Source organism: Sminthopsis crassicaudata, chromosome 1 (genome assembly GCF_048593235.1).
Source record: "Sminthopsis crassicaudata isolate SCR6 chromosome 1, ASM4859323v1, whole genome shotgun sequence".
In the NCBI taxonomy this organism is placed as follows: Eukaryota; Metazoa; Chordata; class Mammalia; order Dasyuromorphia; family Dasyuridae; genus Sminthopsis; species Sminthopsis crassicaudata.
The window spans coordinates 422,361,427-422,388,994 of NC_133617.1; the positions used below are offsets into that span (position 1 = coordinate 422,361,427).

At 38.2% G+C, this 27,568-nt stretch overlaps 1 protein-coding gene and 1 long non-coding RNA gene across 16 annotated transcripts in view; one reads left to right on the forward strand and one right to left on the reverse strand.

Moving 5' to 3' along the window:
• Window positions 1–2,977, reverse strand: part of LOC141550119 (uncharacterized) — a 47,173-nt gene extending 44,196 nt beyond the window's left edge. Inside the window, exon 1 of the long non-coding RNA XR_012484521.1 lies at window positions 2,890–2,977. This is a non-coding gene — a long non-coding RNA (uncharacterized LOC141550119). The remainder of the gene's footprint in view (window positions 1–2,889) is intronic.
• On the forward strand, window positions 2,874–26,840 carry HMOX2 (heme oxygenase 2). 15 transcript variants are annotated; one of them, XR_012484518.1, is made up of 7 exons: window positions 2,874–3,188; window positions 20,632–20,765; window positions 23,114–23,231; window positions 24,117–24,608; window positions 25,710–25,836; window positions 25,929–26,151; window positions 26,502–26,840. XR_012484518.1 is itself a non-coding variant. In XM_074280388.1 (7 exons), the coding sequence occupies exons 3-7, from the start codon at window positions 20,677–20,679 to the stop codon at window positions 26,054–26,056; spliced, it is 954 nt and encodes a 317-aa protein (XP_074136489.1). In that variant the 5' UTR covers window positions 3,201–3,229; window positions 4,123–4,259; window positions 20,632–20,676; the 3' UTR covers window positions 26,057–26,840. The 15 variants fall into 15 exon arrangements, 12 of the variants coding, with proteins under 12 accessions (XP_074136486.1, XP_074136492.1, XP_074136487.1 ...); XR_012484519.1 differs by having other exon boundaries at window positions 25,710–25,830; XM_074280388.1 differs by lacking the exon at window positions 2,874–3,188 and adding exons at window positions 3,201–3,229; window positions 4,123–4,259 and having other exon boundaries at window positions 25,929–26,840.
• The last annotated feature ends 728 nt before the right edge of the window (window positions 26,841–27,568 follow it).

Genomic DNA, 27,568 nt, shown 5'->3' on the forward strand with positions numbered 1-27,568 from the left:
AGATAATTGTATTGCTTGCTTAATGGCCTTTAATAAAATTCTAGCCACAAGCACTGGGTAAAGAGTAAAGCTTTGTTCCAGTTGTGCTGGGGGGGTTCACCCACTCTATCACCCTTTCTCCTTGATGAAGGATGCTGTGGGTGCCTTTTGTGTAGCAAAAACTGATATTTCCAAGGGTTTTTGAGTGACTCAACCATACTGGATAAAGCCAGTTCAACTTCTCTCAAAGCCTCTTGAGCTTCTTTTCTAAGCTGGCGTGGTGAGTTTAAAGCATGTCTCCCCTTAAAATGTCATATAATGGTTGCATTTGATAGGTAGTCAAGTCTACAGGGAATATTCTACAATTAGTGCAAGCTGAACATGGACCTAGAGAGATTTCTGTTATGTTTTGTAAAGGACACCAGAAAGGGGATTCACTTCAGGTCAAGAGAAACAGGCTTGCAGATTCAGCTGCCGGTGCTGCTACCTATTTGTTCCTCATGGTGTCTTTGATTCCCCAACTCCCCAACTCCTATACTCCCTCCTATAGCTCCCAAGAACAGACTCTTGCTAAAGACAGGGGATGCACCCTTTCTCTTTCTGAGTGGTTTCAAACACACTCAGGCTAACTCCCAATCCTAGAGGCCAATCATTGGAAATTTCTATTTGGCCAACACCAAGCTACTCACTTGGAATAGAATGCTCTCCAATTCCTTGGGAAACCTATTTTCCCCTATTTTCAAACAATTAAACAACTTTGCTTCATCCCAGCTTTCTTTTTTGTTGAGGTTATCTTCCACTTTTTCCAAGATAATTGCTTTCTCTCCTACTACTCGATTGCTTTGTATCCTTTAGACTCCAGGTCATGAACTTCCCAACCTGAATACCACCTGCTACCTATCCTAAAACTCAGCACCCCCAGGATGCTGCTGCCACCATCAAGTTTCCCATTCTCAATCTGGACTCACTGAGGCAGGGCCAGCTCTGTACTGCTTGTCAGCCTGAAGCAGCTCCAGAAGAAGATGTCCTCCATCTCTTTGCTCTAAGAGAATTTGGTTTTGTTTTGCTTACGGGGGAAAATGATGAGGAATTAGAAAGAGGAAATTCCTGAGAAATCCTAAGACTAGCTGGTCTTGGAAATGCCTCAAATAATACTGGCCAATAGCAGTAATTCAATAGTGATTCTATTGGTCGGAAAGCTGTAACGCTCAATAATGGGAACTATTCCACCCCTACCATAATAAAACTCTTTCCTATAAAGTTATCTTCTTGATTCTGACTCTTTGCTAAAAATTTCTTTGGATCTCTGTCCACTTCAATTGGGTTCATAATTATCTCCCTGATTCTGACTCTGTTGAACACCTTTGGAATTTTATACTGCCATTAAGAAGATTAATTTCTTCATGCTTCTTCCTCTTTTGCTAAAATTTCCTTGGAAATTAAACAGATGTCAGGAGCAAAATAAATCTTTTTTCCTTAACTTGGAGACTAAGTATATGAATTCTCTTGCCAAACCCATAATACCAACCGGGGTTGTTGGGGTAGCTTTCTCCTCAAAAAACTGAGGTCTTCTGAATCCAAATTTTATGTTCTTTTTCTCTAGTTAATCTGATGAACTATTCTGATTATTAATTAAATCCCACTCAATCCTTTTAGGACTCCAGTATTTTCATCTCCTCCCCTTCTTCACTCTTCAACTGTTTCCTATTCTTTTCAGGCTTTGTTAATAAATAGTTAAATAATAACAGTGTGAAATAAGAGATGTTGGGATTGGGGAGAGTTTGCAATTTAACGGGGCATCAGGACACTGAAAGTCAGGAAGGACAAACAGTAACCACCACCTTGAAATCTGAAGCAATGACTCTAATGGTGTAATTTTTGACTGGATGCAGATTGACTAAGTTTTAATGCTAATATTTATCTTGTGTGAAGTTTCTATTCTAATTTATAGAGGGGAGTTGTGGGCACTTGTAAAAGGCCTCCCTGTGCCCGTTATTTGGTTAAATTTTGTTGACTGACTGGAAGTTTGGTTACTTTTATTTAGACTGAGAGGTTCTAGGGGGGAGAGAGAGATGATGGCGGGTTTTTTTGTTTGTTTGCTTTTGCTTTGTTTTGTTTTAGCTTGGGCACTAGTAATTATAATTTTCTTTTATTCACACATAACAGACCAGTTCTTCCGATTTGAAAGGTTACTCAGGGAAGCTCATGGGTCTCTATCCATTTTACCGGATAGCCCCTCAAGGGAGATAAATTAATTGAGGAAACTGGCCTAGGTTTGTGAGAAGGCAAAATTCTTATGAATGTCAGGCCACTGTGAAGAAATTTTTCAGAGATCTTTCAGCATCTATTCTGTGGCCTTATTATGTGACCCTGTTGGAAGTCCTGGGAAACGCAAAGAAATAGCCATCACTTCAAAACGCATTTAGAGCGCATCTATCTTGGGTACTTAAGACACAACACGCCAAGGCCCTAAGAGGACACTACGCCAGGAGGTGATGCTATCACATACAATACAGTCTATATGTGACAAGCATAAGGAATGATGCAGACAGTGGTTGGTAAAAGACTTCAGGACTGGGAGAAATTTCTGGGTGGGTCTCTTACGGACAGCATTAGGGCCACAAGTGGACAAAGTCGTCTTTAAAGAGCAGGATCTATTTAACGTGTATGGGAGTGCCTGCCATCTAGGGGAGGGAGGGAGGGGAGGGGGGAAAGAAGGAGGGGAAAATTCGGAACATAATGTTGTAAAAAAATTACTCATGCATATGTACTGTTAAAAAAAAAAGTTATAATTATAAAATTAATTAAAAAAAAAAAACAAAACAAGAGCATGGTCGCCAGGAGGAGCCTCCGGGGAGAAAATCTGCTTTGGGGCAAGTTGTTGTGGGTGTGTCAGTCAGAGTAGGTTACCTGCCCTGCCCGGCTCTCAAGCGTGGGATGTGGAGCCGTGTGGAAGAGTTTGTTCAGGAGTCGGACCAAAAATACTGAAGTTTCCGGCCTTGGAGCCTCCTTGTTGTCCTGCCATTGCCCAGACTCTAAGAATTTGCTCGGGACGGGATACTGGTCCCGCGGCGCGCGGGGAGACGTCGCCAGCGCCACCCTCCATGAATAATTAAGCAGGGGGCCTTGGGGCTCCGCCCCCGTCCGTGTTGCGTGGCTACTTCCGGCAGCTCTATCGAGGCGGCGACGCCAGCGGACGGAGCGGAACGGTGAGCCACTCACTGCGGCGCTACCTCGATTAGGACCTTGGGTCTGTTCCTCAAGCTTCTCCCATCTTCCTTTCGGGAGCTGCGTCTGCCTTCTTGTCAGGGGCTCGGGCCAGTCGCCATGTATCCCCTGGGGGACTTCCCGCGGGCAGGGAGCGAGCCGGATGGGAAGGCGTTAAAGGGGACCGAAAAAGAAGCTTGGGAGCTGGGTCGCGTCCCGTCCCGTCCGGGCCTTCCGGCTGAGGGACCTGGCGGGGGTGGGGCGAAGAGGAGGGGGAAGTCACCTTTACGGGATCAGGCCCGAGTGGGGGAGGGGCAGCCGCCGAGACGCTGGGACGGGATGCGACGCGGACCAGGCCGCCCCGAGGAGGCAGGAAACGAGGTCTAGAAGGTCCCCCACTCGGGGGCGGGGCGGGAAAGGTGCGGAAACGCGCTCCCCCGGGACATGGGGCTGCATCTGGGCTGGGCCACAGAGGGCCTCGATCCGCGGAGTTCTCTGTTCCGAAGCTCGCTTTGCCCTCATCCGCGGGGAGTGAGAGGCTCGGCCGAGGAAGAAACAAAAGGACACTTCGCGCGAGGAGTGTTCCGCAGGAGGCGGGGGCGGCCGCAGAGTCAGGGGAAGGTGCAGGGCTTTGGTTGCTGTTTTGGAAAGGCTCTCTGCTCGACGCCCGGAGCTGGGCGGGGATGGAAGCCCATGAGGGCGGCTTGGGGTTTCCTGTATCATCAGAATTAAATGCACCGCTGTAATTTAGCATTTTGGGGACCAGGCTGAAAACATTAGGACTGGAAGAATCCTCGAGCTAGATCTAGAACGGGGAGGGGCTTCTGAGGTCTTGTGTTCACTTCCTCTGTTTAGAGGTGAGGAAACTGAGGCAGGGGGAGGGGAAAGTGACCTTAGGTAATAAATGGCAGGCGGGATTTGACTCTATTCCCACAGAGTACGTGCTCCTCTCCACTACACCGGAGTGGCTTCCTTTTATCCTCAAATATTTCCCGCTTTGGGCACGTTGGAAGCCTGGTGACCAACTTGGTCTGTTAAGAGGCCTGTTTTGGCAAAATCGGGCTCATTATAAGGTGGGTGCAAAGTGACAAAATGCTAACTCCAAGTCAGCCCACTGTTTTACTGATTATCTGCTTTGGTGGGCAAAAATCACATCTTTGACCTCCTCCCCGCTTCCCTGAGGGTTTTCATGAATTCCTTTTCTGTTTTAGTAAACACTTTTAGTTACTTGAATCATTTCCCACTACCTTTTGCCACATCTTCGGGAGGGGGTTAGATTGTAAATATAAAGTACACTCTTTAGTACGGCATATGAGAAATAATTGGCTTGTTCAAGAAGCAAGCTTGACCTCATTGGCACAATAAAGGCTGTTAAAGAACAGTTAGTCCTTTCTTCACTCCTAGCCAGCTTCTGCAATGCCATATAAATTGTTTCTAATGAATAGTCAGTTTGTTTAACAACATTCAACGCTATTATATTAGTGTGGTGTGTTTTACAGATTTGTTATGGATAGATCAATGGAACTGTTAATTTGATGAGGTCACTTTAACCTTTCTTCCCTTTTAATCTCTGGAAGGAGAATGGCATTTCCATGTAGATTGTAACATGACTCTAAACATGTATTCTGATGTGTTGAAAAATGTATTTTTACACAAACTTGTAGAATTTATTTTAAAGGGAAGAAGCACAGTAAGTTATTAAGTTATGATAGAACTTTCTTGGGGAATAGGTTCTAAAAAATATTTTACATATTTTATTTGAAAAGAAATAACTTTTTTTTTCCCATTTCCATAAATCATTACAATGTATTCAGTCTACAATGGCTAAAATCTGTCTTCAGTGAATATCTAGCCAGGTTTTTTTTGTCCTCAGGCACTTTGTATTAAGTGACTTGTTCAGGGTCACACAATAGGAGTCAAGTATCTGTGGCTCGATTTGAATTCAGGTCCTCTCCAAGCTCAGTAGCTGCCCCAGATAGTCTTTATAGTGGTGGGGGAACAGGAACCTTAAGGAGTAAAGCAGATCCTGTCTAAAATGTCAATCAACATCACATCTCAAATGACCAAAGTGAAAGTATTATACTGAATTATTCATTCACTTGCAGCGCCTAGAACAGGCACTGTGAAATTCATCCCTATTTCCTCTAGTCACCATGCCACCCTCAAGAAGGAAGGGTGGAGGTAAAGAGGTTAAAAACACTCCATTAAGACATAGGAAACCCAAATTCTGGTTCTCCTTTCACTTTAATGTGACTCTAGGAAAATAACTTAACTAATACTTAACTAATGTAGGTCTTAGTTGACGAAGCTATAAAATTAAGTTTTATTTGATACTTCTGCAGATTCAGGATCTGGAGGAGATGATTTCTCATGGTCCCTCTTGACTCTAAAATTTAATGTTCTGTGATTCCTTCAGCAGTGCTTTGTGCAATAGATCTTTTTTCGATCTCTCCATAGTAGTTCTTTATATACTGAACATATATTTTAGTGGTTATTCCTTATCTTCAATGTTTCACTATAGAATTCAGCTACACATTCCACAAAGTTGCTAGTTTTCTTGCTCATATTGTCCTAATAGTACTTTTAGTTGTCTTTAGGATAAAATAGAAAACTTCTCTGTTTGGTAGTTATAGGCCTTCACAGTCTTACTCCATTCTATCTTTCTAGACTTGTTATACATTACTACTTTTCAACAACCATATTGCCTTACTGATTGTTTTTTGTATATAACATTGCATCTATGCTTTTGCATTAGGCTATTCAACCCCAATGCCAGAAATATACTTACTCTTTATTAGATCTCTAAATTCCTTTAATGCTTAGTTTAAATGCTTTTTATATAGCTGCTCTCTTCTGAAGGAGGACTCCTTGTCCCTTGGCTGTTTACTTCATATCTTCTTTGTACATATTTTATTTTGACTTAGATGAACAGATGTTGTTTCCTCCATAAAATGTATACTTCTTGGAAGGTAAGGACTATTTGTTTTTTTGTCCCTAGCACTTTACTTATTAGCACAAAGTTGTTTTGTCCTTTGTTTTCAAGAGGACCAATGACATCATGAGTGATGTCTTGACATGTGCATTTAATTAGATTTAAGTGAGGCAGAGTTGTACCAAGTCATCAACCTCACTCTCTCTTCCTGAGTTATCTAAGCTCTGGCAGGACAAAAGTCAAGATGAGTGTTGATATCCCAGGATACAGTGGATTACCTTGATCATATCTGATCAAGATCTAAGCAATCCATAATACCTGCTTCTCCTTCCATCATGGCCAGTGGAAAAAATTGTTCTACTCTTTTCTCATCTCATTACACTAGGGAAAGTCTTCACATGCTTGGGATAGATTGGCCCCAAACCTATTAGTGAGTTGGAGCCTGCCGATTACTCTAAACATAGTTTACTCCATCTGCTGATATTTTACTGGAGTTTGGGCTCTTACTCGAAACTTTTTTTTATTTGAAAATAAAAAAGCTAGTTAACCCTGGTTGAAAATATTAGCATCTTCCTCTAAAATAAGGAAAGGCTTTTTATAAAATTAAATTTTTCAATGCCATTTCCACTTCCAACCCTATTAGGTAGTTTTTAGCCCAACTATTTGGAAACTAATATCCAACTTCATTCTGAAACTCAAGTATTTGAGGTGTAACAACTTCTTGGTTTGGAATTGAATCAATCAACAAACATTTATGAACTGTCTACTAAGGGGTGCATGAAGTAAAAAGTATGTCTTTTTAATGCATTCAGAATGAAAACTTTTTTGGTTTGCTAAACATCAAGTTATGAATTCCTTTTTTAGGTCCATCTGGGAATGAGTGGATATCCTTACAAAGACCTTAGAGAAAAACAGTATCACAGAATAAAATGTTGGATTTGGAATCAAAGAAACTAGGTTCAGATGCTGCCTCTGTCCCTTATCATCTATGTAACTTTAAGCAATAATTCATTGTCCCAGTTTCCTCTTTTGTAAAATGAGGGCTTTTGATTAGACCAGTTCTAATTGCATGATCCTATAAAAGGCCTGTCCCATGCAAAAGATTTCAAAAGTTTCCTCTGTAACTTTGGTTTCTCATTCCTTTGTTTGATCTTGCTTGCTTCCTTCTTCTCTAGTCCTTTCCTAATCACATCCTCCATGACATGCAAATGAATTGGATTTGAATGAGGGAAGGCTGTGCAAAGTCATCTGCCTCATTTTCCCTTCCAGAACCATCTGAGTCCAGTGGTCAGATAGATTAGGACGACTAGAATGGCTTTGGATGAAGTGGGAGACCTTGGTCTCTTAAGCTAAGGTCTTCAACAGGTCTCAATTTGCCTGAGGCCGCACCTATTCAGTGATTAAAGTTAGGGAGCAATGGAAGCAAAGACTCTCACCTATTTTTTTTTTTTTTTAACTTTAAAAAATACACAAAACCCCCTAAATAAATAAATAAATGGGTGAACCTCAGGGTTTCTGGCCAAAGTAGAAATGACTGATATTTACTTTCAGTGTGAGTCAACTCAGGACCCAAACAGTGAGTTAATGGGCCTTACTCACCTAGCTCAAGTTCTACTTTATTAATCCTTCAACTGCTCTAGCTCAAAGTTCTCTTTCCCACTTATGAACTTCAATAACACTTTACTATTTATAGCAGTATTTTCCAAACTATGTTCCTTGGAAGCAGTGTTCCACAAAACATGAACAAGGTTGCCAGAAAATGTCAATGCCAGTAATCTCTTCTAAAATATAAGAAAATATTTTTGTGCCACATTGTGTGCATGTGCATATATATACTTAATTTTGTTTTTCCTTATATCCCTAGGGCTTAGTACAATGCCTGGCACAGAATAAAACCTTAATAAATCCTTGCTGGATTGTAATTTGCTGCAAAATTTTCCAATTCCATTCCCTTTTATTCTGAGGGTATTCCAACTCCACAGTTTGTATATTCAAACCACAAAACTTCCAGGATCAAGTTAGTTTAGGAAACTAGTCTGTGTGACTTAAATTGGTTCTTATTATCTTACATGATTAGCTAACTGCTTCATGTGTGCACATCATGTCTCTCCAGGAAGATTATAAATTCCTTGTAGTTCAGGATCTTGTCTTTCATTTCTTTTACACATCCTTAGCAAAGACCCACTTCCTTATCCAACAATCCTAATTAAAGATTTTTTTTAAAAAAAGGTTTTAAATCGTTCAATAGAATGAACCAACCAACAATCAACTGATTCTGATGTATAATGCCAATAATCTGTACCTTCTTCAGTAACCTACCTCTGCAAAGAAGGTAGAATATTTTGTCAAATATTGCAGACCAAACTTAGTCATTATAATTGTACAGCATTCAATTTCAGGTTTTTATTCCTCCTGTTTGCATTTTTGCAGTATATAATTTCATATAAGCCTTTTCATACTTTTATATCTGTTATGTTCCCCTAACTATCATTTCCATTACATTCATGTACCATCATTTAACTGTTCCTCAGTGGATGGACATCTGTTTTACTATCACAAAATGTTCTCCTATGAACATTTTGGTGAATATGGGATCTTCTTTTTGTTTTTGACCTTATAGTGTATATGTAGCAGTGGGACTTTGGATCAAAGGGTGTGAATATTTTAATGCTTTTAAAATATATATATAATTCCAAATTATCTTTTAAATGGTTATACTGAACAATTTTACTTGTGGTAGATTACCATGTCTAACTTGCCACAGCTTCTTCAACATTGATTGTTTTCAGTCAAGTGAAAGTCAAGTCAAATCAGCTAGCATTTGTTAAATGTTGGGGATACCAAGAAAATAATCCTTTCCATCTAGATGCTCATGGTCTAAAGGGAGAAAAGCATATAAACAAGACATACACTGGTTAAATTTGGGAAGTCTCAGTTAAGAAGAACTTGGAAAGGCTTTTTGCAGAAAGTGAGGCTTTAGCAGAAGGAAACTAGTGAAGCTAGGAAGGAAGAGGAAATGACAGTATTTCCACTTATAGGCCAGTATAGATAGATACTTGTAGGCTGAGATGATGAAGCATGTTATTCAAAGAACAGCCTGGAGGCCAATGTCACTGAGTTGCAAAGGGTGTAGAGGTGAGTAAGGTGTGAGGGGCCAGGTTGTAAAAGACTTTAAAAAGCCAACAGGATTTGTGATTCTGCAAGTGATAGGAATTTGCTGGAATAAACTGAATGGGAATGTCAGGCCTGTGTTTTAGGAAACTTATGAAGCTGAATAGGGAAGTGGAGAAGGGAGAAAGACCTGAGACCAGGAGGTCAAGCTGCTTGAGGTGAGGAAGACCTGCCCCAGATTGGTTAGAATATCCGTAGAGAGAAGAAGGTTATATGGGAGATGTTACAAAGAACTTGACAATAAATTAGAAGTAGAGTGAGAAAGTACAAAATAGTAGCAAGGTTGTATACTTGAGGGACTGGGAAGGTGCTTAGTGGTACCTTCAACAGCAAGCAGGAATTTAAGAAAAAGAGAGGGCTAAATGGAGAAAGAAAAATGGATTCAATTTTGGACTGAATTGAGTTTTAAGAAATTTTCAGGACATCCATCCTTTTCAAGATATTCTAGTAGACAGGGAAAGATGTGAGAAAATCAATAGAGAAATTAGTACTGTACAAGTACATCGGAAAATCATCTGCTTAGAGGTGATGAGATCACCAAGAGAAATAGTAGAGGAAGAAAAGAAAAGCCCCATCTCTGATATACATTTAGGTTTATTCTCTCACATTGGGACGACTATAGGGGAGGTCAGGTGATTGATGGATTAAATTTGTGACTTCTACTTCTTCCAGATCTATGATTTGTGATTAAAAAAATTTTTTTTTAGCATTGTTATTGATTGATGGCAGAAAGAAAAATGGAGAAACTGACTTATGGTTCTTGTTTTCATGGAAGTAAGATCTTGCTCCTGACTACTTGGCCTTGACTCAACTGCTGAGAAACTGTCCCTTGCACAGATGGTCATGAGCTCATACAAAAAAACAAAAGTGCATTCATGGCCAGAATTTTAAATTTAACTCTCATGTGCCAGTCTCTAGATTCTGAAGTATGCTATAGATAATTGCAGCCAGATTAATATTCTCGGGACCTTTTGTTCAGTACTTCATACATCTGTGAGATGGTCAGCAGTCAGAATAAGCCCTAACATACTTAAAGCAGAAATTGGAGACTATGAATATTGAATTCAGTATAGCTACAAATACAATTGATTTGTTGATTTTACAGAGCTTTTTTTTTCTCCTTTATTACAAAGAAAGTTGTACTGAGTTAGGGGAACCAAGGAGGAAAATGAATGTGATCCAAAAACAAATTATCACTAAAAACAGATTGAAAAAAAAAAAAAATCTAACCTTCCTAATTCTGAAGCATCTGCTTTTCAACAAATCACATCCTCCCTTTGGTATCGCTTTCTTGATCATTACCCATTCCTTTTTGTCTTTGTCTTCCACTGTGGTTTTTTTTTTTTTTTTTTTAAGCATTATGGCTAAGACATAAAGTGCTTATTTAATTAGGTGTGTACTGATCAGCCATCAGCAGGCGCATATTTAATAATTTGTTAACCTTTTTCTGTGCTTTTGAAAAGAGAGCACACTTTTTTCACAGTTACAGGTAAAAGTTACCTACTAGTCAAAAATATTAGGTGTTCTAAACTGTGAATAATTGAATTATGGCACTAGTCATAGTGACTCACTTCTGAGTCCTTAAGACTTTTTTTGTATATACTTTAATTTAATTTAATTTATTGGGTTTTGTTGTATTATACTTTTGTCTTCTCTCTTAGAATGTAAGTTCAAGGAAAAATTTTTAGTTCAATACATGATTTACTATATGAATGGTAATTTGATAAAAAGAACAGGAGACTGGGAGTTAAGAAATCCATAGTCTAAAAAGACTATGCCCATTTGTGACAGTTTATAACATCTGCTACAGTCTCTTTCACAATTATGTAAAAGAAATGAGTGTTAGTCCTATTTTTAATTGGGTATGTAATTTTGATCAACATCAAATCTGAATTTGGTTGAATTAAGTGATCTCTGATCTTCTCTAGCCTTTCAATTATTTATTAAGTAGAATAAGTAGAGAAAGTGCAATTTTTAGTTAACAGTCTGAATATATTCTGTTTATCCATGAATTAACTTTTTTTATCCAGACACTGCAGAGAAATGAGAATAAATAGCAACATAGTTTTATGTCTCTTTATTTGCTCTCTGATTTTTTTGTGCTTATTGCATTTTCTTTTTTTTCCCCCCTTCTTTCTGAGGCTGGGGTTAAGTGACTTGCCCAGGGTCACACAGCTAGTTAAGTGTCTGAGACCAGATTTGAACTTGGGTCCTCCTGAAGTCAAGGCTGGTGCTCTAACCATTGCGCCACCTAGCTGCCTGCTTATTGCATTTTCTTGTAGTACCATTAATATTCAGTGCATTGAATCTCTAAAATTAATGATGTCTGTGATATATAGGTTTGTTTTTACTATGTTGCTATAAGCGTTGTATAGTTAATTCCTGCCTAAAGTAATCAATTGAAGGGAACTATATTTTTGAGAAATTTTATTATTTTGAGAAAAAAATCATTTTTAAGGCCTCAGATGCTGTTTCCGATTCCAGTGATCTTATTCAAGAGGTAGAAGATGCTGTTTACTTGGTTATTTTTTTTAAGCTTTCTATTGTATTGTCTAGAGTACTACAGAATAATAGCATAGGAGAGATTTTTAAAAAAAAATCTTGAGAAGTAATATGTTCTATTTTTTTTTTCATGCAAACTTATCAATTATACATAATACAGAAATTTTCTCACAGCTTACATAAAACAAATTCAATTATTTGGACACTAAGTTTTTATGTACTTTTCCATTGACACAGTGGTAGTTTTTCTGAGATATATCTTAGCTGGCCTTGGAATCAGAAAAACCTGGATTTACATTATGAGTGTGCTTTATTCTGTGACCATGGAAGGGTCATTTAAACACCTCAAAGTCTTGGACTCTGAATATACAAAGGCAAAAATCAAAGTAGCCAACCAGTCATCAAGCATTTATTAAGCATGTATTATGCTCCGGGCATTGTGTCAGATGCTGGGGATACCAGAACAGTCTCATCCCCTCAGCTCCATAGTCTAATAGGGGAGACAACATGCAACTGTGTACAAATAGATGGTAATTTGATGGAAACTAGCAGCTAAGAAATCCAAGTTCTGAAAAGACTGCCCATTTATGTGACTCTTGAACATTTACCCCAATGTCTTTCACAACCTTGTGAGAGAGGAGAGAGTGTTAGTTCTGCTATCACCTTGGTCAAGTTACTAAATCTCTCTGGGTCTCAGTTTCTCCATCTTAAGGAAGCTTTTTGTATAAGGTAGGACTTCAGCCAAGACTTGAAGGAAGCCAGGAGGCAGAGATCATTCCAAGCTTAGGGTCCAGCCAGTGAAAAGTGTTTTGGAGTCTAGAAGTGGAGGGTCTTATTTAGGAATTACCTGGAGGATTGCAGAGTATGTGGAGGTGAGTAAAAGATAAGAGGACTGGAAAGGTTCTGAAAGTCCTCCTCCCTCTTCTCTCCCCCCACCCCCCAAAATAGTAAGCAATCCAATATAGGTAAATAAATACAATCAATCATATTAAACATATTTCCACATTAGTCATGTTGTGAAAGAAGAATCAGAACAAAAGGGAAAAACCACGAGAAAAAAAATCTTTCAAGTGAAAACTATGGATTCCAAAATTGCACATTTAACAGAATTGCCGATCTTCATAAGTAGAGGAATTTTCCATCCACAAGTAACCCCTCATTAAAACCACTCATCCAGACTAAAACAAAGAAGTCTACAGTGCTCCCCATATTCTTAATAAATGCTTATTAAATTGTAGTGCCTGTTGTGTATAAGGTACCAAGGGACACAGAGACAAAAACAAAGTACTTCTTTCCCCCAGGATCTTAAATTATACAGAAGCTTACAGCATGTACACAAGTAAGTAATTTCAAAGTAACATAAAGTAATTAAGAGGTAGTGAAAGGTGCAGTGGATAGAAACCTGGACCTAAAGTCAGGAAGACTGAAATTCAAATTTGGTCTCAGATACTAGCTGTACCACCTTGGACCAATCACATAATCCCTACCTGCTTTAGTTTCCTCATTTATAAAATGGGTTTAATAATACCACCTACGTCCCAGTATTTTTGTGAGAATAAATGAGATATTTATAAATTGCAGACCTTGAGGTTCTATAGAGAAAATGAGTGCCAGTAACTGGAAGTGGAGAGGAAGGAGAGGGCAGGAAGGGCCTCCTGTAGATGTCACTTAAGCAGTGTTTTGAAGGAAGTTAGGCATTTGTTAGGCAAAGATGAGAGAAGGCATCGCTTGTGCAAACACTGGGGCCAGAGAATGAATGATGGATATGGAGAGCAGCTAGTAAGTCAGTTTTATGGGAACAGAATTAGAAAAGTGGGAACCAGATCATGGAAGGCTTGAAATCTAGAAGGGCAACTTGCCCAAGAAAGAAATTATGAATGGACACTTTTGAGTGCAAGAAGGTATTAAATAGAAGAATATTTTTTAAAAGATAGGAATTCTGCTACAAACATGCGTTACCAAATTTCAGTTAGATGAATTAAAGTGGATTTCATGTTTTCATGTAGTTACTATGGTGATAGGTGCTATGTACAGAGGACTATTATGACATAACTGAATTCATGCAGAGATTTCCCCTAGAATTTCCTTTTGCATTGTCCACCAAGACCTGTTGAATCTGGCAGCTCTACCTTTCCAGACATCCAGTAGTGGCACCTAGTCCCTTCTTTTTCAGACTACTGTTTATCTCCATCCCTTCAGTACCATTTTAGCCAATAAAGTCAGGACTCAGTGAAGAACAGATCTTCTCTTTGTCTCTGAATAACCCGGGAGTAAAGAAAGGTGAGTGTGTATATAGCATAGTAATAGTTTCTTAATTTAATGGGAGTACCAGCCATTCATGTTTGGGAGTCGTATTGTGAGGAAGCTTAACATATTCTTGCAGGGATGCTCTTGTTCAAAATACTCTGAAATTCCTTCTGCTGCATGCTTATATATATGTCTTATGTATGTCTGGTAAAATTCTACATGTCCTTAATTTCAGTGTTGCAAGTAGATTAAAAAAAACAAACCACAACTCGATTATTTCACCAACTAGCAATCAGTCTTGTTAGAGATTCAGATTGGAAAATCAAATGGGAACTCCATTCTTTTTCCCCACTTAATTATTTATTTTTTCCAATTACACGTAAAGCTAATTTTCAACACACTTTTATAAGATTTGAATTCCAATTTTTCTCCCCATTTCCCCCCCTAAAATAACAAGCAATCTGATATAGGTTATAAACATACAATTGTATTAAAAAAAAAAATTTCCACATCAATCATGCTATGAAAGAAGAATCACAACAAAAGGGAAAAACCAGAAGAATAGAAAAGCAGTTTTTTAAAAAGTGAAAATAGTATGTGTCTATATGCTTCCCAACTCCATAATTCTTTTTCTGAGTGTGAATAGTATTTTCCATCATGAATCTTTTGAAATTGTCTTAGATTATTTATTGCTGAGATGAGTCAAGCCTGTCAAAGTTGACAAGTCAAGACTTGTCAAAGTTATTGAACAGTGTTACTGTTACTGTGTACAATGTTCTCCAGGTTATGCTCATTTCATTCAGCATCATTTCACATAAGTCCAGGTTTTTCTGAAATCTGCCTGAAGATTTGCAGTCTTTATACTCTTTCCCCATAGGTATGATTAGCTTCTGCAATTTTAGGCAATAATTACCTAGCAAAAACAGCACAGATCACTCATTAACCATTTTCTAAGCACCTCCTGTATTTCTCAACTACTTCTTTCCCCTTCAACCAAAAACATGTAATATTATCTCAGAATGAGCTACAGGTTAAAAATTATCGTGAGTCTGAATATAATATATATTTGTGCTCTATGTCTCTCTAGCTCTTACTATATTGTATCTAGACTGTCATTTTCCACCTGTTGTTTGACTGATCTGAAAATGTTCTTATGTAATTTTGCTTGTATTTTGACTCTTCAGTAAAAGATATATAATTTTTGTTCTCTGTGTTTTTCCCTTTAGCAGCTAATAATCCTGCATTGTTGCATACTGTCTTATTCTACAGCTATTTTTGATTGGGTTTCTCTGTAGCAAGAAAATGTTTGATTTTTTTCTTTTTCATACTGTTTGCCTACTCCAGATTGTATTTCAACTCTGCACTGTTACCGCCTCCTTTGTCATGTCATCTGTCTCTTAGGTTGTCACCTTGTCCCAAGCCTTCCTCTTATCAGTTTTTGGAAAAAGCAAAACAAAAGAGATATCCACCTTCTCCTAAGCATGAGGCTTTGATTTTTTTCATTTTGTGGCAGCAGATTTTGGCATATGAATTATGTGGGTTGATAGAATCACTTGCCTTTTAAAAATACATTTTGTCTCAGTGCATAAACTTCTATGAAGTCATGAGTCTTACACATCTTCAGTGCAATATTGACATTTAATAAAATGTTTAATAAAATGTTAATAAAAAAATAAGCAACAGTGAAAAAAAATATGTACTTTGTATATCCCTTCTTGCTGGAAGATTCTCATCCCTATTCATAAGTATCTTTACCTACCTTATAAAGTAGAGTGCAATAGATGTTCTCTGAGGTTCTTTGCAATGCTTAGTGTTTTGGGGTTTATGTATATGTATGTGTGTGTGTGTATATATATATATATATAGCCAGTTTGTTTCTTAACAATTTTTTTTAAATAGCTTTTTATTTACAAGATAATATGCATGGGTAATTTTTCAGCATTGATCCTTACAAAACCTTCTGTTCCAACTTTTCCCCTCCTTCTCCCCACCACCTCCCCTAGATGACAGGTAGGCCAATACATGTTAAATATGTTAAAGTATATGTTAAATACCATATATGTATGCATGTCCATACAGTTATTTTGCTGTACAAGAAAAATCAGACTTAGAAATAAGGTAAAATTAACCTGAAAAGGAAATCAAAAGTGCAATGGGACAAAAACAGAGGGAGTGGAAATGCTATGTTGTGATTCATACTCATTTTCCATATAGTCTATTGAATATATCTTTGCTATATTTGGGGATGTAAAAAGCCACTTTTCTTTAGGAGATTTGTAATTTTTTGATGTTGGAGTTTCCCCTATTGTTGCAGATTAGAGCGTTTTTTTACTCCCTCATCTTATGCAACTTTTGTTGCCATATAAAGAACATTATATGAGATTTGAGCAACATACAAAGTGGTAGTACACTCCTATACCAAGAATTACAATTAATCATGCAATATCAGGGGATCCAGAGGAAACCTACCAGCATCACTTGTGAGGATTCATTGGAGGACATGGATAAAAGTTGCATGGGATGAAAGGACATAGGATTTATAAATTTGCCTCAGTTTGTTTGTGCCATTTGTGCCAGTTGTTTAATCTTGCAGTACTCTGAAAATTATTTTCTATCATTTTGATAACAAAAATCAGAAGTGAAGTTAATGAAATTAAAATGAGAAAGAAAAATCTTCTGAATAAGATTGTTTTCTGTCATAGGAAAGGGTCTTGTGTCAGTTACAAAGAAGTTAAGATGCTGTGCTTTGAAACATTTAGGAGCTGAGTGAGCTAAAACAGTAGAATAAGGACCCTGTTAGAAGGAAGGTGGCCCACAATCTATTCCAGATCTTACTGTTTACTCCCTGTATGGGACTTGAGTACAGGAGTGGGGCCTTTCAGATCATTAACTTAGAGTTAAAAGGAATCTACCTTCCCAGACATGTATTCCATTCCAGTTTCTTCAGTTTATATGTGAAGAAATTGAGATTCAAAAAAAAGCTTAAATGGATCTCTTCAATCAGGCTTGGACCCAGGAGTTTATTCAAATCCACACTCTTTCCACTGTTCTTTGCTTCCTCAGTGAGATGGTTACTCACCATTTAAATCACAGACCTTTAGAAGAATTCATTCAAATGAAAGCTATACTTTTCTTTCTAACCAGGACTTAAGTAAAACCTACAACTGGTATTTTTGGAGCATGCATGTATTTTTCAAAAAAAAGTTACCATTTTAAAGGTTAGAGCCTATATAAAGTCTTCACTTGTGTTCAAACCAATGTAAGAAATATTTAAAACAAGTCATAGAATACAAAGATCATGTTGATAAGATCATTAGATGTTTGGCACAGTAGTTTAAAAGTCTGTTCCCATGCTAGGTCTGCTGTGAATGACAAGTGTTTACACTGTGCCAAGCACTATGAAGCTTGAGAATTCCTGTCTCATACTTTTGCTGCTAATAAACCTGTGACTGTGGCTAGAGTTCTCTGGACCTCAGTTTCCTTGTTGTAAAATAGTGGTGAAGGGGAGGGTATTGTCTTTTCCAGCTCTAAAGTTCTCTTGTTAAGAAAACCAATGTGATTCCTTATCAAGTCTGGTTCTATTTTGTGAAGGAAAAGACTTATCTTAGGCCTTGTTCAATTATATTCTATGTAGTTTGGGTTTTTACTCTGTAGTCTAATGGGGGGGGCAGCCTAACTGGTAAAGAAGGTCATAAGTATCATCTACAAAAAAACACCAAGTGTAAGACTATTGATGCACTTGGGGTATATGAGAATTTTCTACTGAATTTCAGAAATTGTCCTCTGACATTGGTATTCTTCAGCTTCTCTGTTTTATCATTGGATTTCAAGTCTTTTTCCTTAATACTTTTTAGCCTCTTTACCTTTAGGCCACAAGGACTGGATTAGTTTCATTGCTAAGGAAACTTTATAAGTTGGGAAACTACTACTACTAATGCAGGTCACCACTTTGCAATTTTTAGCCTTAGAGATTTTCCAGAATGATAAAAAAAGAGGTTATTGTTTAATGTCGAACAGCTATTATATGTTAGGTGTATAGCGTAACATATATTAAATACCTACAGTTTGCCAGGCACTATGCTAAATGCTAGGGAACAAAAAGAGGCAAATGACAGTCCTTGCCCTCAAGGAGCTAAAAATCTAATAGAAAAGACAACAGGCAAATAAATGTGTAAAAAAGCAAACTATATACAAGATAAGTAGAAAATAATTAAAAGAGAGAAAAGCAGACACAGTACTTCTAATATTTCCTAGCCACTTAACATTTAGAAAGATCTTCATATGGGATGTACTTCATTTTATTAACATGACAAGGAAGAGATTAATAAACATGACAAAACAGACCATCATGGGTTGTAACTGCTATGCCTTCCTGGCAGTTACAATGGGTACCTGTTTTATTCCGCCTGAACTAAGATTTATGCCATGTTCCTTTATTAAACAAAATATATTTGGAAATTGAGGAGGCAGCATTTGAACAAGGCAAGATACTTCTCTCTGCTCACAACATTCCCAAATCTGTATCTCCATCCTGAATTTCATGGCATTCCTAATATACATATGTTTATATGTATGTGTGTGTGTGTGTGTGTGTGTGTGTGTATATATATATATATAAATGTGTATGTAAATATGTGACTATATGTGTATATGTATATTTTATATTCTCTTCCCCCTTCATTTTCTTTTTTTCTTTTTTTTTTTTTTTTTTTTCCAACTGCCTCTGGATACTGCCTGGATGTCTTCCTCACATCAATATTCATCATGTTTTGAAACTCAACTCATAAGCTTACCTCTTTCACAAATCCTTTCTCTCGTATTCCCATCATTATACCATCTTTCACTTTGGCTCTTCAGGAGTCATCTTTCTTGCCGTCAGCAGTCATTTGCCAAATTGGGATTTTGTTTCCACCACATTTCTTAAACCTTTTCACATCTATTGCTGCCATTCAAGACCAGGCTCTCATCACCTCACAGAATCCCAGTTAAAGCCATATCATCTCCCACCTCATAAGTTTCCACAGTAGTCACATGTTCATTTTGTCTGTAGACCTTCCCTACTCCAGTTTTCTTCTTTCAACCGTACTACTCTGTCTTCTAAATGTAAGCTGTTTAGCTTCATTCAAGACCATCTGCAGTTTTTCTCTAGGGGACTTTCCCAGCCTTATTTCACCTTACTCTCTTATTATACACATCAGATTTCCTTTACATATTTAGAAACTGCTATTTCTCAACTATTGCTCATGTTCATCCCCTATGTCTGGAATGAAATCTTCTCCCTCATCTAATTTTGTTGAAAATCCTTCCCTTCCTCAAGGGTCCAATTCAGAGTTGGAAGAAACCTTAGAAGCCTTCACTTTATAGATGAGGAAATTGAAGTCTTTGTTGAATCAATAGACTAAGACTTTACATCATTTTTTTCCTACTCGTATTTACCAGTTTTACTATTCAATTATATTACTATATCATTTTATTTAGCCATTGGACATGTAGGCTATTTCCAGATTTTTGCTTAAAAAAAAAAAGCCATGAATATTTTTACTCTGATCAATGGAATCTTTGAGTCAAAGGGATACAATTTTGTGTATCTGTTGCCTTCCATAATATTTACACCAGACTATCCTCTGAAGCCCTATCCCAAATGGATTCTCCCTCTCTCCCTTTGGGGCTATTTTTGCCAATTTTCTTGGATATATAAAATAGTTTCTTAATGTTTAGATTTCAATTTCTCTGACTTGGGAATTGCAGCATATTTTCATATGACTATTGATTATTTCTTATAAAAATTTTTTCTCATGCTCTTTGATTATTGCTACACTGGAATGTTATATATATATTTTTAATTTAATATTTCTATACAGCCTTTTGGAGATATGTATCAATTTCTTAAGCATTCTAGGTCAATTAGATGGGGCTCTTTTCAACATTGAGATGATTCAAGCCAGTTCCAATGGTCTTGTGATGAAGAGAGCCATCTGCACCCAGAGAGAGGACTGTGGGGACTCCTTACTCCAAGCTGCCTCCTCTTGTTCTGTTATAATTAGTGCAAATATTTCCTCTGTGATTTTTGACTTTAGAGACAGTGGATCTTGTGCATAATTATCTTTCTTTTATCAGAAACATTTTGTTGCTAGAAATTACTTCTTTTTAACAAATATCCAGTTTTATCCAATTTTCATACATCTAGAAAGTCACTTTACATTTAGCAGTTACTATGTACTTTGTCCTGTGATAGGTACCAGAAATATGAGCAAATGTCCTTGAGAAGTTTATAATCTTAACAGTATTGGGATAGAACATCAAAAATAACTGCAATATGGGAGAGATCAACTTGCTAGCATAACTATAAAGTTATTTTGTAACTTGATAGGATAACAAAAAGATTAATGGAGGATGCAGTAACTATGCTAGGTCATAAAGAAAGGATTTTAGTAGGTGAAAATGTTTGGGATGAGACTATTTTCTAAGCATAAGGAGATGGTCAAGTTAAACAAGCCTTTATTAAATGTTAAACAAGCCTTTATTAAATGTTTACCATGTATCAGACACTGTGCAAAAAACCTCATTAGCTTTCCCTGAATGTTTCCCTGCAGGACCAGAGGGGTAAAAGAAAGCTTGAAGAGTTGCACTAAGCCAAAATGTCATCTGAATTGGAGACACCATCAGAGGGAATGGATGAATCTGAAAAAAGAGGCTATGGAGAACCCGAATGGAAAAACCATGCAAAGTGAGTGATTTAAATACATCAAAATAACAAGCTTCTTCTACTTTTCCTCCCAGATTCAGGTTCTTTTCCTTTTTTAAGGTTTTATTTTGATATAGACATACCTTGTGTTACACTGTTAATCCCCTTTACAGAAAGAATACAGAACCCACAGTGTAAAATAATAGCAATGCAATTCTGATGTTTATGCAGAGCTTTTGCCTTTTCTAAAATGTTTTCACTCTCTCCTTAGGACAATAAGTAGATAATACCAGTAGTTATTAGACTTTATAATTTTTTTATTTTTTAATTCAGTGATTTTACATAAGAAGGAATAATAGGAGTAAATGCATTTAACTTTGTCCTTTCTTTATGCTTCTACTCCACTAGATATCTGTAGGGCAACACAAGTCTTCTGAGAATTTATGCAGTTTTTCATATAGTGCCCAACTCTTTGTCTAAAAGACTTTAAGCTCAAAGATGGTGCTGGTGCTGAAAGGAAGGTTGGCAGCCAAGCCTATCTGCAGAATTCTCATTTTATGGCTCCAAGTGACTCCTGGTAAAGATACTCACTCACCATTTGAGCTGGTGAAGGGCTCTTCCTGTGTACAAGCTAAGGGACAAGAATAAGCATAAGAGGTGGCTCAGGATAACTCTTGGAGTTGTTTTGAGCTCCATTTGTTTTTTTTTTTTCCTTGAGGCTGGGGTTAAGTGACTTACCCAGGGTCACACAGCTAGGACGTGTTAAGTGTCTGAGGTCAGATTTGAACTCGGGTCCTCCTGAATTCAATTCATTTCTTGTTAGCCCTTGCATACCTATTTTTTCTCTCAACCATATTTTTTTCTTTGACAAACTGGGTATATTCTCAGCATGGTCATGAGACTCCTTGGTCCTATCTATTTACAATTACTATGTTCTCAAGGGAACAGAACTCCTAAGATAATAATCTTTTCTTTTTTAAAAAATATTTATTATTGGGACAGCTAGGTAGTGCAATGGATAGAGCACCAGCTCTGTAGTCAGGAGGACTTGAGTTTAAATGTGATCCTAGACATTTAACACTTCCTAGTTATATGATTCTGGGCAAATAACCATAAATGCCTCAGAAAAAAAGAATTACTATTTTTTAATTAAAACTTTTTATTTTTAATGCATATGTATAGATAATTTTTCAACATTGACCCTTGAAAAACCTTGTGTTCCAAATTTTTTCCCCTTATCCCCACCCCTTCCCCTATATGGCAAGTAGTCCAATATATGTTAAACAACATATTTTTTCTTACTTTTATCTACTGACTGGATTGTCAAGTGATTACTTAACTTCGTTCCATGATTACAGATTGGCCTCCATGCTTGTTTTTGTCTTTTGTAGTATCTTTTTAGAGACCTGATACAAGGGATAGTGTCACCAGCCAACCCCTTGGCTGTTAAGGCTCTAGTAGGCACAGGTGGAGACTTGCTCTTTAGTTTATATGCAAAAAGAGCTGGTGTTTGCACCATGAGGCCTTCACCACTTCAATACTGAAGATTGTCCCTGTGGCAAGATTCAGGGGAGACTGTTATCTTAGGAGTTCTGTTTTCTTGAGAACATAGTAACTGTGAGATAGATTCATGCCAGAGAATAGTTTTTTGGTGTTTGAATAAATGTAGCAGCAGACTATCTTTCACCTATGTGGTTTACATACTCAGAAAGGGAAGGGTTGGCATGAGTGGGGGGAGGGTCATTTGTTATCACACTGTACCACTGAGGCCAGATCTTTGCTTCTGTTGTTCTATAGCATGGCCTGAAAATATCTCTGTCTCATAAACAGGTTCCCTAAGGAATTGGGTTTTAGAAAGCTGCTTATATAATATAACGTGGGGATTTGTTCTGAGAGCTCTCATTTTTACCAAGCTGTCCTTGGCTTTTCACCAGACTTAGAAAAAGAGCATGCTTTTGATCCAGAAATAGGTGCTTGGGCTTTGAAATGTGAACCTCTAATTTGAAGTTGCTTTGTCTTTGCTCCAGACTCAACTGCTATTTCTTGTGCCTGCTTATCCTTACTAGGCAGCTACCCTGTGGTGATAACTCCTAGGTTTGTGTCCAGCCAGATGCTCAGTCTAGGCCTGGTGAGCCAGTCCCAGATCTTTGTGTATCTTTCAGTGAATTGACTTGCTGAGATTTGGACTTTTGTTATGTATGTTATGATTAGGATATGCCAGTTTCACCAACAAGCACAGTGCAGAGTATTTACGAATGGCTGAGTTTGATAAATAAGTCCCCATAGAATACCTTGTGAAAAGCTCTGAGCAGAAGACCTTGAACTCAAATAAGGTTTGCTTCCCAGGAGGCTCAGCAAATCTTACTTCTGGCGCTTTCCTCTCTCCACAGACCCACAGATCTTTCTGAACTTCTAAAGGATGGGACCAAGGAGTCTCATGATCGTGCTGAGAATACCCAGTTTGTCAAAGATTTCTTGAAAGGCCATATCAAGAAGGATCTCTTCAAGGTCTGTACCTGCCACAAAAGTATGATGGTGCCTGATATGATCTAAGAGCTTTAAGAATATTAAGAGGATGGTTTGGTTTGGCTTAGGGTGGAAAACAATGGTAGTGGAAAAGCTTTGTATCTACTCATTGCTGTGTGTTTCATATTGTTGTGGGATGGAATTCTGAATCTCTCCAGGAAGATTCTCCAAGAGTCTTCCAGAGAAGGTTGAGGCACCTGGGGCTGCATATAATCAAAAAGTCAGGGTTAACAAAAATTCTTATGCAGATATTAGTATCAAGCAAAAATATTTGCATGGAAAAGAACTAACTATATAAATTTTTTAAAATGAGCTTCTTAAGCATATTTCAAATGATTTCATTTCAAAAAATTTGATTTATACAATATGGTCGTCCAGGAAACATTGGTATGTAAAGTGATTTACACAGATGCTTGTTTACTCTTATTCTGTTTTTAAAGCACCTACTCTTTGGAAATGATCTGGTCACCAGAGGCATAGGGGAGGGGACAGGGTCAATTTCAGAGTCTCCAGATTATGCCTTAACTCTTGACTTTGCCAGTCAAGTTCTTTTGGAGGCCAAGCTTTCAACAGAGATTCTACTGAAACAACCAACAAGAATTTTGTCAGCTCCCCTAGACAGTGTCTGTTGTATAACTGAGAGATAGAAATGGAGGTGGCTGCAGCTCTAAGCCAGAGGGCCCAGATCTGACAGCTTGTTTCATGTCTGAAGAACACTTTGGGGAGTGGTACTTAAGTTTTCCATTTGATGCTTAAACAGCCATCAGCAGTTGCTCTTGATATAAGTCAGTAGAGCTAATGATAACTCCAAACTCCTAAATCTGCAATGCTCACATTCACACCTCTCTCTTACCCTGTCCACAACAGCTAGCTACCACTGCACTTTATTTCACATACTCAGCTCTGGAAGAAGAGATGGACCGAAACAAGAATCACCCGGCCTTTGCTCCCTTGTATTTCCCTACCGAGCTACACCGTAAAGAAGCACTGACCAAGGACATGGAGTATTTCTTTGGTGAGGACTGGCGGGAGAAAGTGAAGTGTTCGGAGGCTACTCAGCACTATGTAGACCGGATCCATTATGTGGGGCAGCACGAGCCTGAGCTCCTTGTGGCCCATGCCTACACCCGGTACATGGGGGACCTCTCTGGGGGCCAGGTACTGAAGAAGGTGGCCCAGCGGATGCTGAAGCTCCCAAGCACAGGAGAAGGGACCCAGTTTTACTTGTTTGAGAATATAGACAATGCCCAGCAGTTCAAGCAGTTTTATCGGGCCAGGATGAATGCCCTGGACCTGGATCTGAAGATCAAGGAGAAAGTTGTTGAGGAGGCTAACAGGGCCTTCGAGCACAACATGCAGGTACCCGTGGAGGGATAAAGGGGACAGGTGGGATTGGCTAGATTTTCAAATAGGAAACTATTTGGCAAATGAGGGAGTTGAGCCTTATTAGGGCACATGTGAAGGGTGGAGGGGGAGAATAGTGGAGTTATGTGAGAATAGAATTGAATGGTTTGACCAAAGGTGACAAATGAAATTGGCCATCACCTTTGAACTTGAGGACCCAAACTTTTCTTATCGAAAACTTCGCTAGTCATAGCCTTTTGCTTCCAATTTGAAAGTATTTCAGAAAATGCTATAATTTTCACTAAGTACAGGATTGAAAATGGTTTTTCATTGTCTAGAGATGTACAATAGAAGTTACTTTTCAGGCTTCGTATGTGAGAGAGGCCAATTGCAAGCAAGCTATGTCTTGTTGCTATTTTACCTCTAAGAAAAAAGGTATTATATTAGTATCCTACTTCAAACTTTTAACTTGTGATTTTATTGGTATAGGGAACTCTCCTGGTGAGAAAACTACTATCAATGCAGATCTGCAACTGTTCTGCAAGTTATATAGTCTAAGAGAATTCCCTGGGGCACTGATATGTGAGTTGTTCAGGATCTCATAACCAGTATGTGTCAGAGGTGGGACTTGAACCAGGTCCCCCTGACTTCAAAGCTGGCTCTCTTAAACCCTATGCCAAGCTTTTAAGGTACTCAATTCTTAATCCATCCTTATAAGAATATTGGAATTAGACTTCCCTGGTTTATGTTGTGAAAACGATTTTATCAGGTTATTGATGGTACATTTGTCCCCTTGGGGTATTACTATCAGTGAGAGAATCAATAGATTATGAAGTGGCAAGAAAAGCTGCCACAGCAGATCTGAGGTCAGTCTTCATCCTACAAGAAAGGTGTTAAAGACTAGAAACTGATTCAGCTAGCAGCAACATGTTTATAGAGTGTTACCCTGAATGTTTATTCAGCAGGAAGTTGCTTCTTTTAATGAGTTCCTCAGAGTTGAGGCTTCTGTCTCTATACTTGATCTAATCATGGATGGCACTTGTCATCTCAGCCTCCAAATATAGACTAATGAGGGAACTGTCAGTTGAGGGCTTAGTTGATACTCTGCTCCTCCAGATTTTCAATGAACTGGATAAGGCTGGTTCTTTGCTGGCCAAAGAATCCCAGGATGGAGAGCTCCCAATACATGATGGGAAAGGAGATGTCCGCAAGTGCCCGTACTATGCTGCTCAACAAGGTAAAGGTGGGTCTTATCCTTCTCCGACACCTTCAAATAGGGTTGGTCATCTTGGCCCTCTAACCCCATGGTGTCTCCTGTTGGCATTGCCCCTACAGGTGCCCATGAAGGTAGTGCTTGCCCCTTCAAAAATGTCATGGTCGTATTGAGGCAGCCCAACCTTCAACTCGTCCTCGCTGCTGTTGTGGCCCTGGCTTCTGGACTGATGGCTTGGTACTTCATGTGAAGGAGCAACCCGGGACCCTGGTACCCTCCAGGAATGATCTCATTCAATTCACCCCTACCCCTACCCTAATCCTGCTGACTAAACCACCTCCTCAGGTGACTTTTTTTTTTTTTTTTGGTTAAAAAAAGCTGGGTTTGAGAAAACAAGCAACCAATAAAACCAGACACTAAAGTTAACACCCAACAGATTGCTCTCTGCAATATGATTTTATAACCCAAATATTAAGGGAGTGGGGGTGGTTTAGAGTCATGGATCCTCCTCAGCAATATAAACTTGGAGGAAGATGCAAACCCAGAACTTAGCGATACAGGAAGCACAGTTTAAATCCAAAACCATCTATGCAGTGGAGCAATTTCCCTCAGCCTCTTGGAGTGAACTCTTCCCCTAAGGGGCTCCACCTTGTACTTAAGAGTTCTCTTCTTTCCTCTCATCTCTCATCACTCAGGTTTGTGTTGCTCACTTTCAGTGGATGAGATGCTTCATTCAAAACAATGGTTAACATGTTGGGTTGGAAAGAGGGGAGAGAAAAAAGAATAAAGCTGCTATACTGTGTCCACCACACCAAAGGCAGGTGGACAAATAGCCCTAGGAGGAAAATGGCCTGTGTTTCTGGGCTTGGGAACCAGGCTTCTACCCTAGACTCTGAGGAAGTTTCATTTTGACTACTTCCTTCAGCAAACCAATCCTTACTGTCTCTTGTGGACAGAATCACAGAAGCAAAGAGTTAGGCTTCTCATGTAACCAACATAAATGCTAAAGCATCCAATAAAGTTTATACTTCAAACTTTGTCTCTTCTTTTGCAGTGTACAAAAACTCAAGTATTGTGACTTCCAGATAGTGTCTAAGGAGAATTTGGGAGTGGGAGGGTGAGGTGGTATTCAGCACTATTAATTACTAGATAGGTACACTGGGCAAATGGAGTTTTTAACCTGAGCCTTGAAGTCAATATACCCTCTTGTATTAAATTTCAATTTCACAATACCCTCTTGTATTAAATTTCACATTTGTACAGCAGTGTAAATTACAGAATACTAGAACTAAAAGAGATTTTTTTAGATTATCTAATCCAGCTTTTTAATTTTCTGTCTGAGAGATGAAGCTATTTGACTTAAAAATTTGTATAGCAAGTGACAGGATCTGAATTTAGGTGGTTTACTCTAAATCTAGAGCTTTCTCCTAATCATAACGGTTACATACACCAACCACATTCCCAAGCATAGCTGAATCAGATTAAAATATAAATGGAAAATTTATATATATGTGTATGTATATTTTTTCAAAATACAATAAATTCTGGTCTTCTAATAAACCTGCAGGGAACATTGCATTTAGTTTAGTGGCATTTCTTTTTGAGTCTTAATACTACATCATATTGGCTTATGGCAACTCAGGTTAGGACAAAAAGTTAGCACAGGATAAGAAGAAAACATTTGACTACAGAGTGTAGAAATCGCCCTTCTGTTACCACCTCATCAGTTTCCTTGTGCCCTGAGAAGACAATAGTAATACAA

Bases quoted from the DNA above. Each gene is read 5' to 3' on its own strand.
- HMOX2 (XM_074280385.1), top strand. From the start codon at position 20,677: ATGTCATCTGAATTGGAGACACCATCAGAGGGAATGGATGAATCTGAA. The intron at 20,766-23,113 runs GTGAGTGATTTA...CTCTCTCCACAG, and splicing joins GAATGGAAAAACCATGCAAA to ACCCACAGATCTTTCTGAAC. The intron at 25,837-25,928 runs GTGGGTCTTATC...TTGCCCCTACAG, and splicing joins TGCTGCTCAACAAGGTAAAG to GTGCCCATGAAGGTAGTGCT.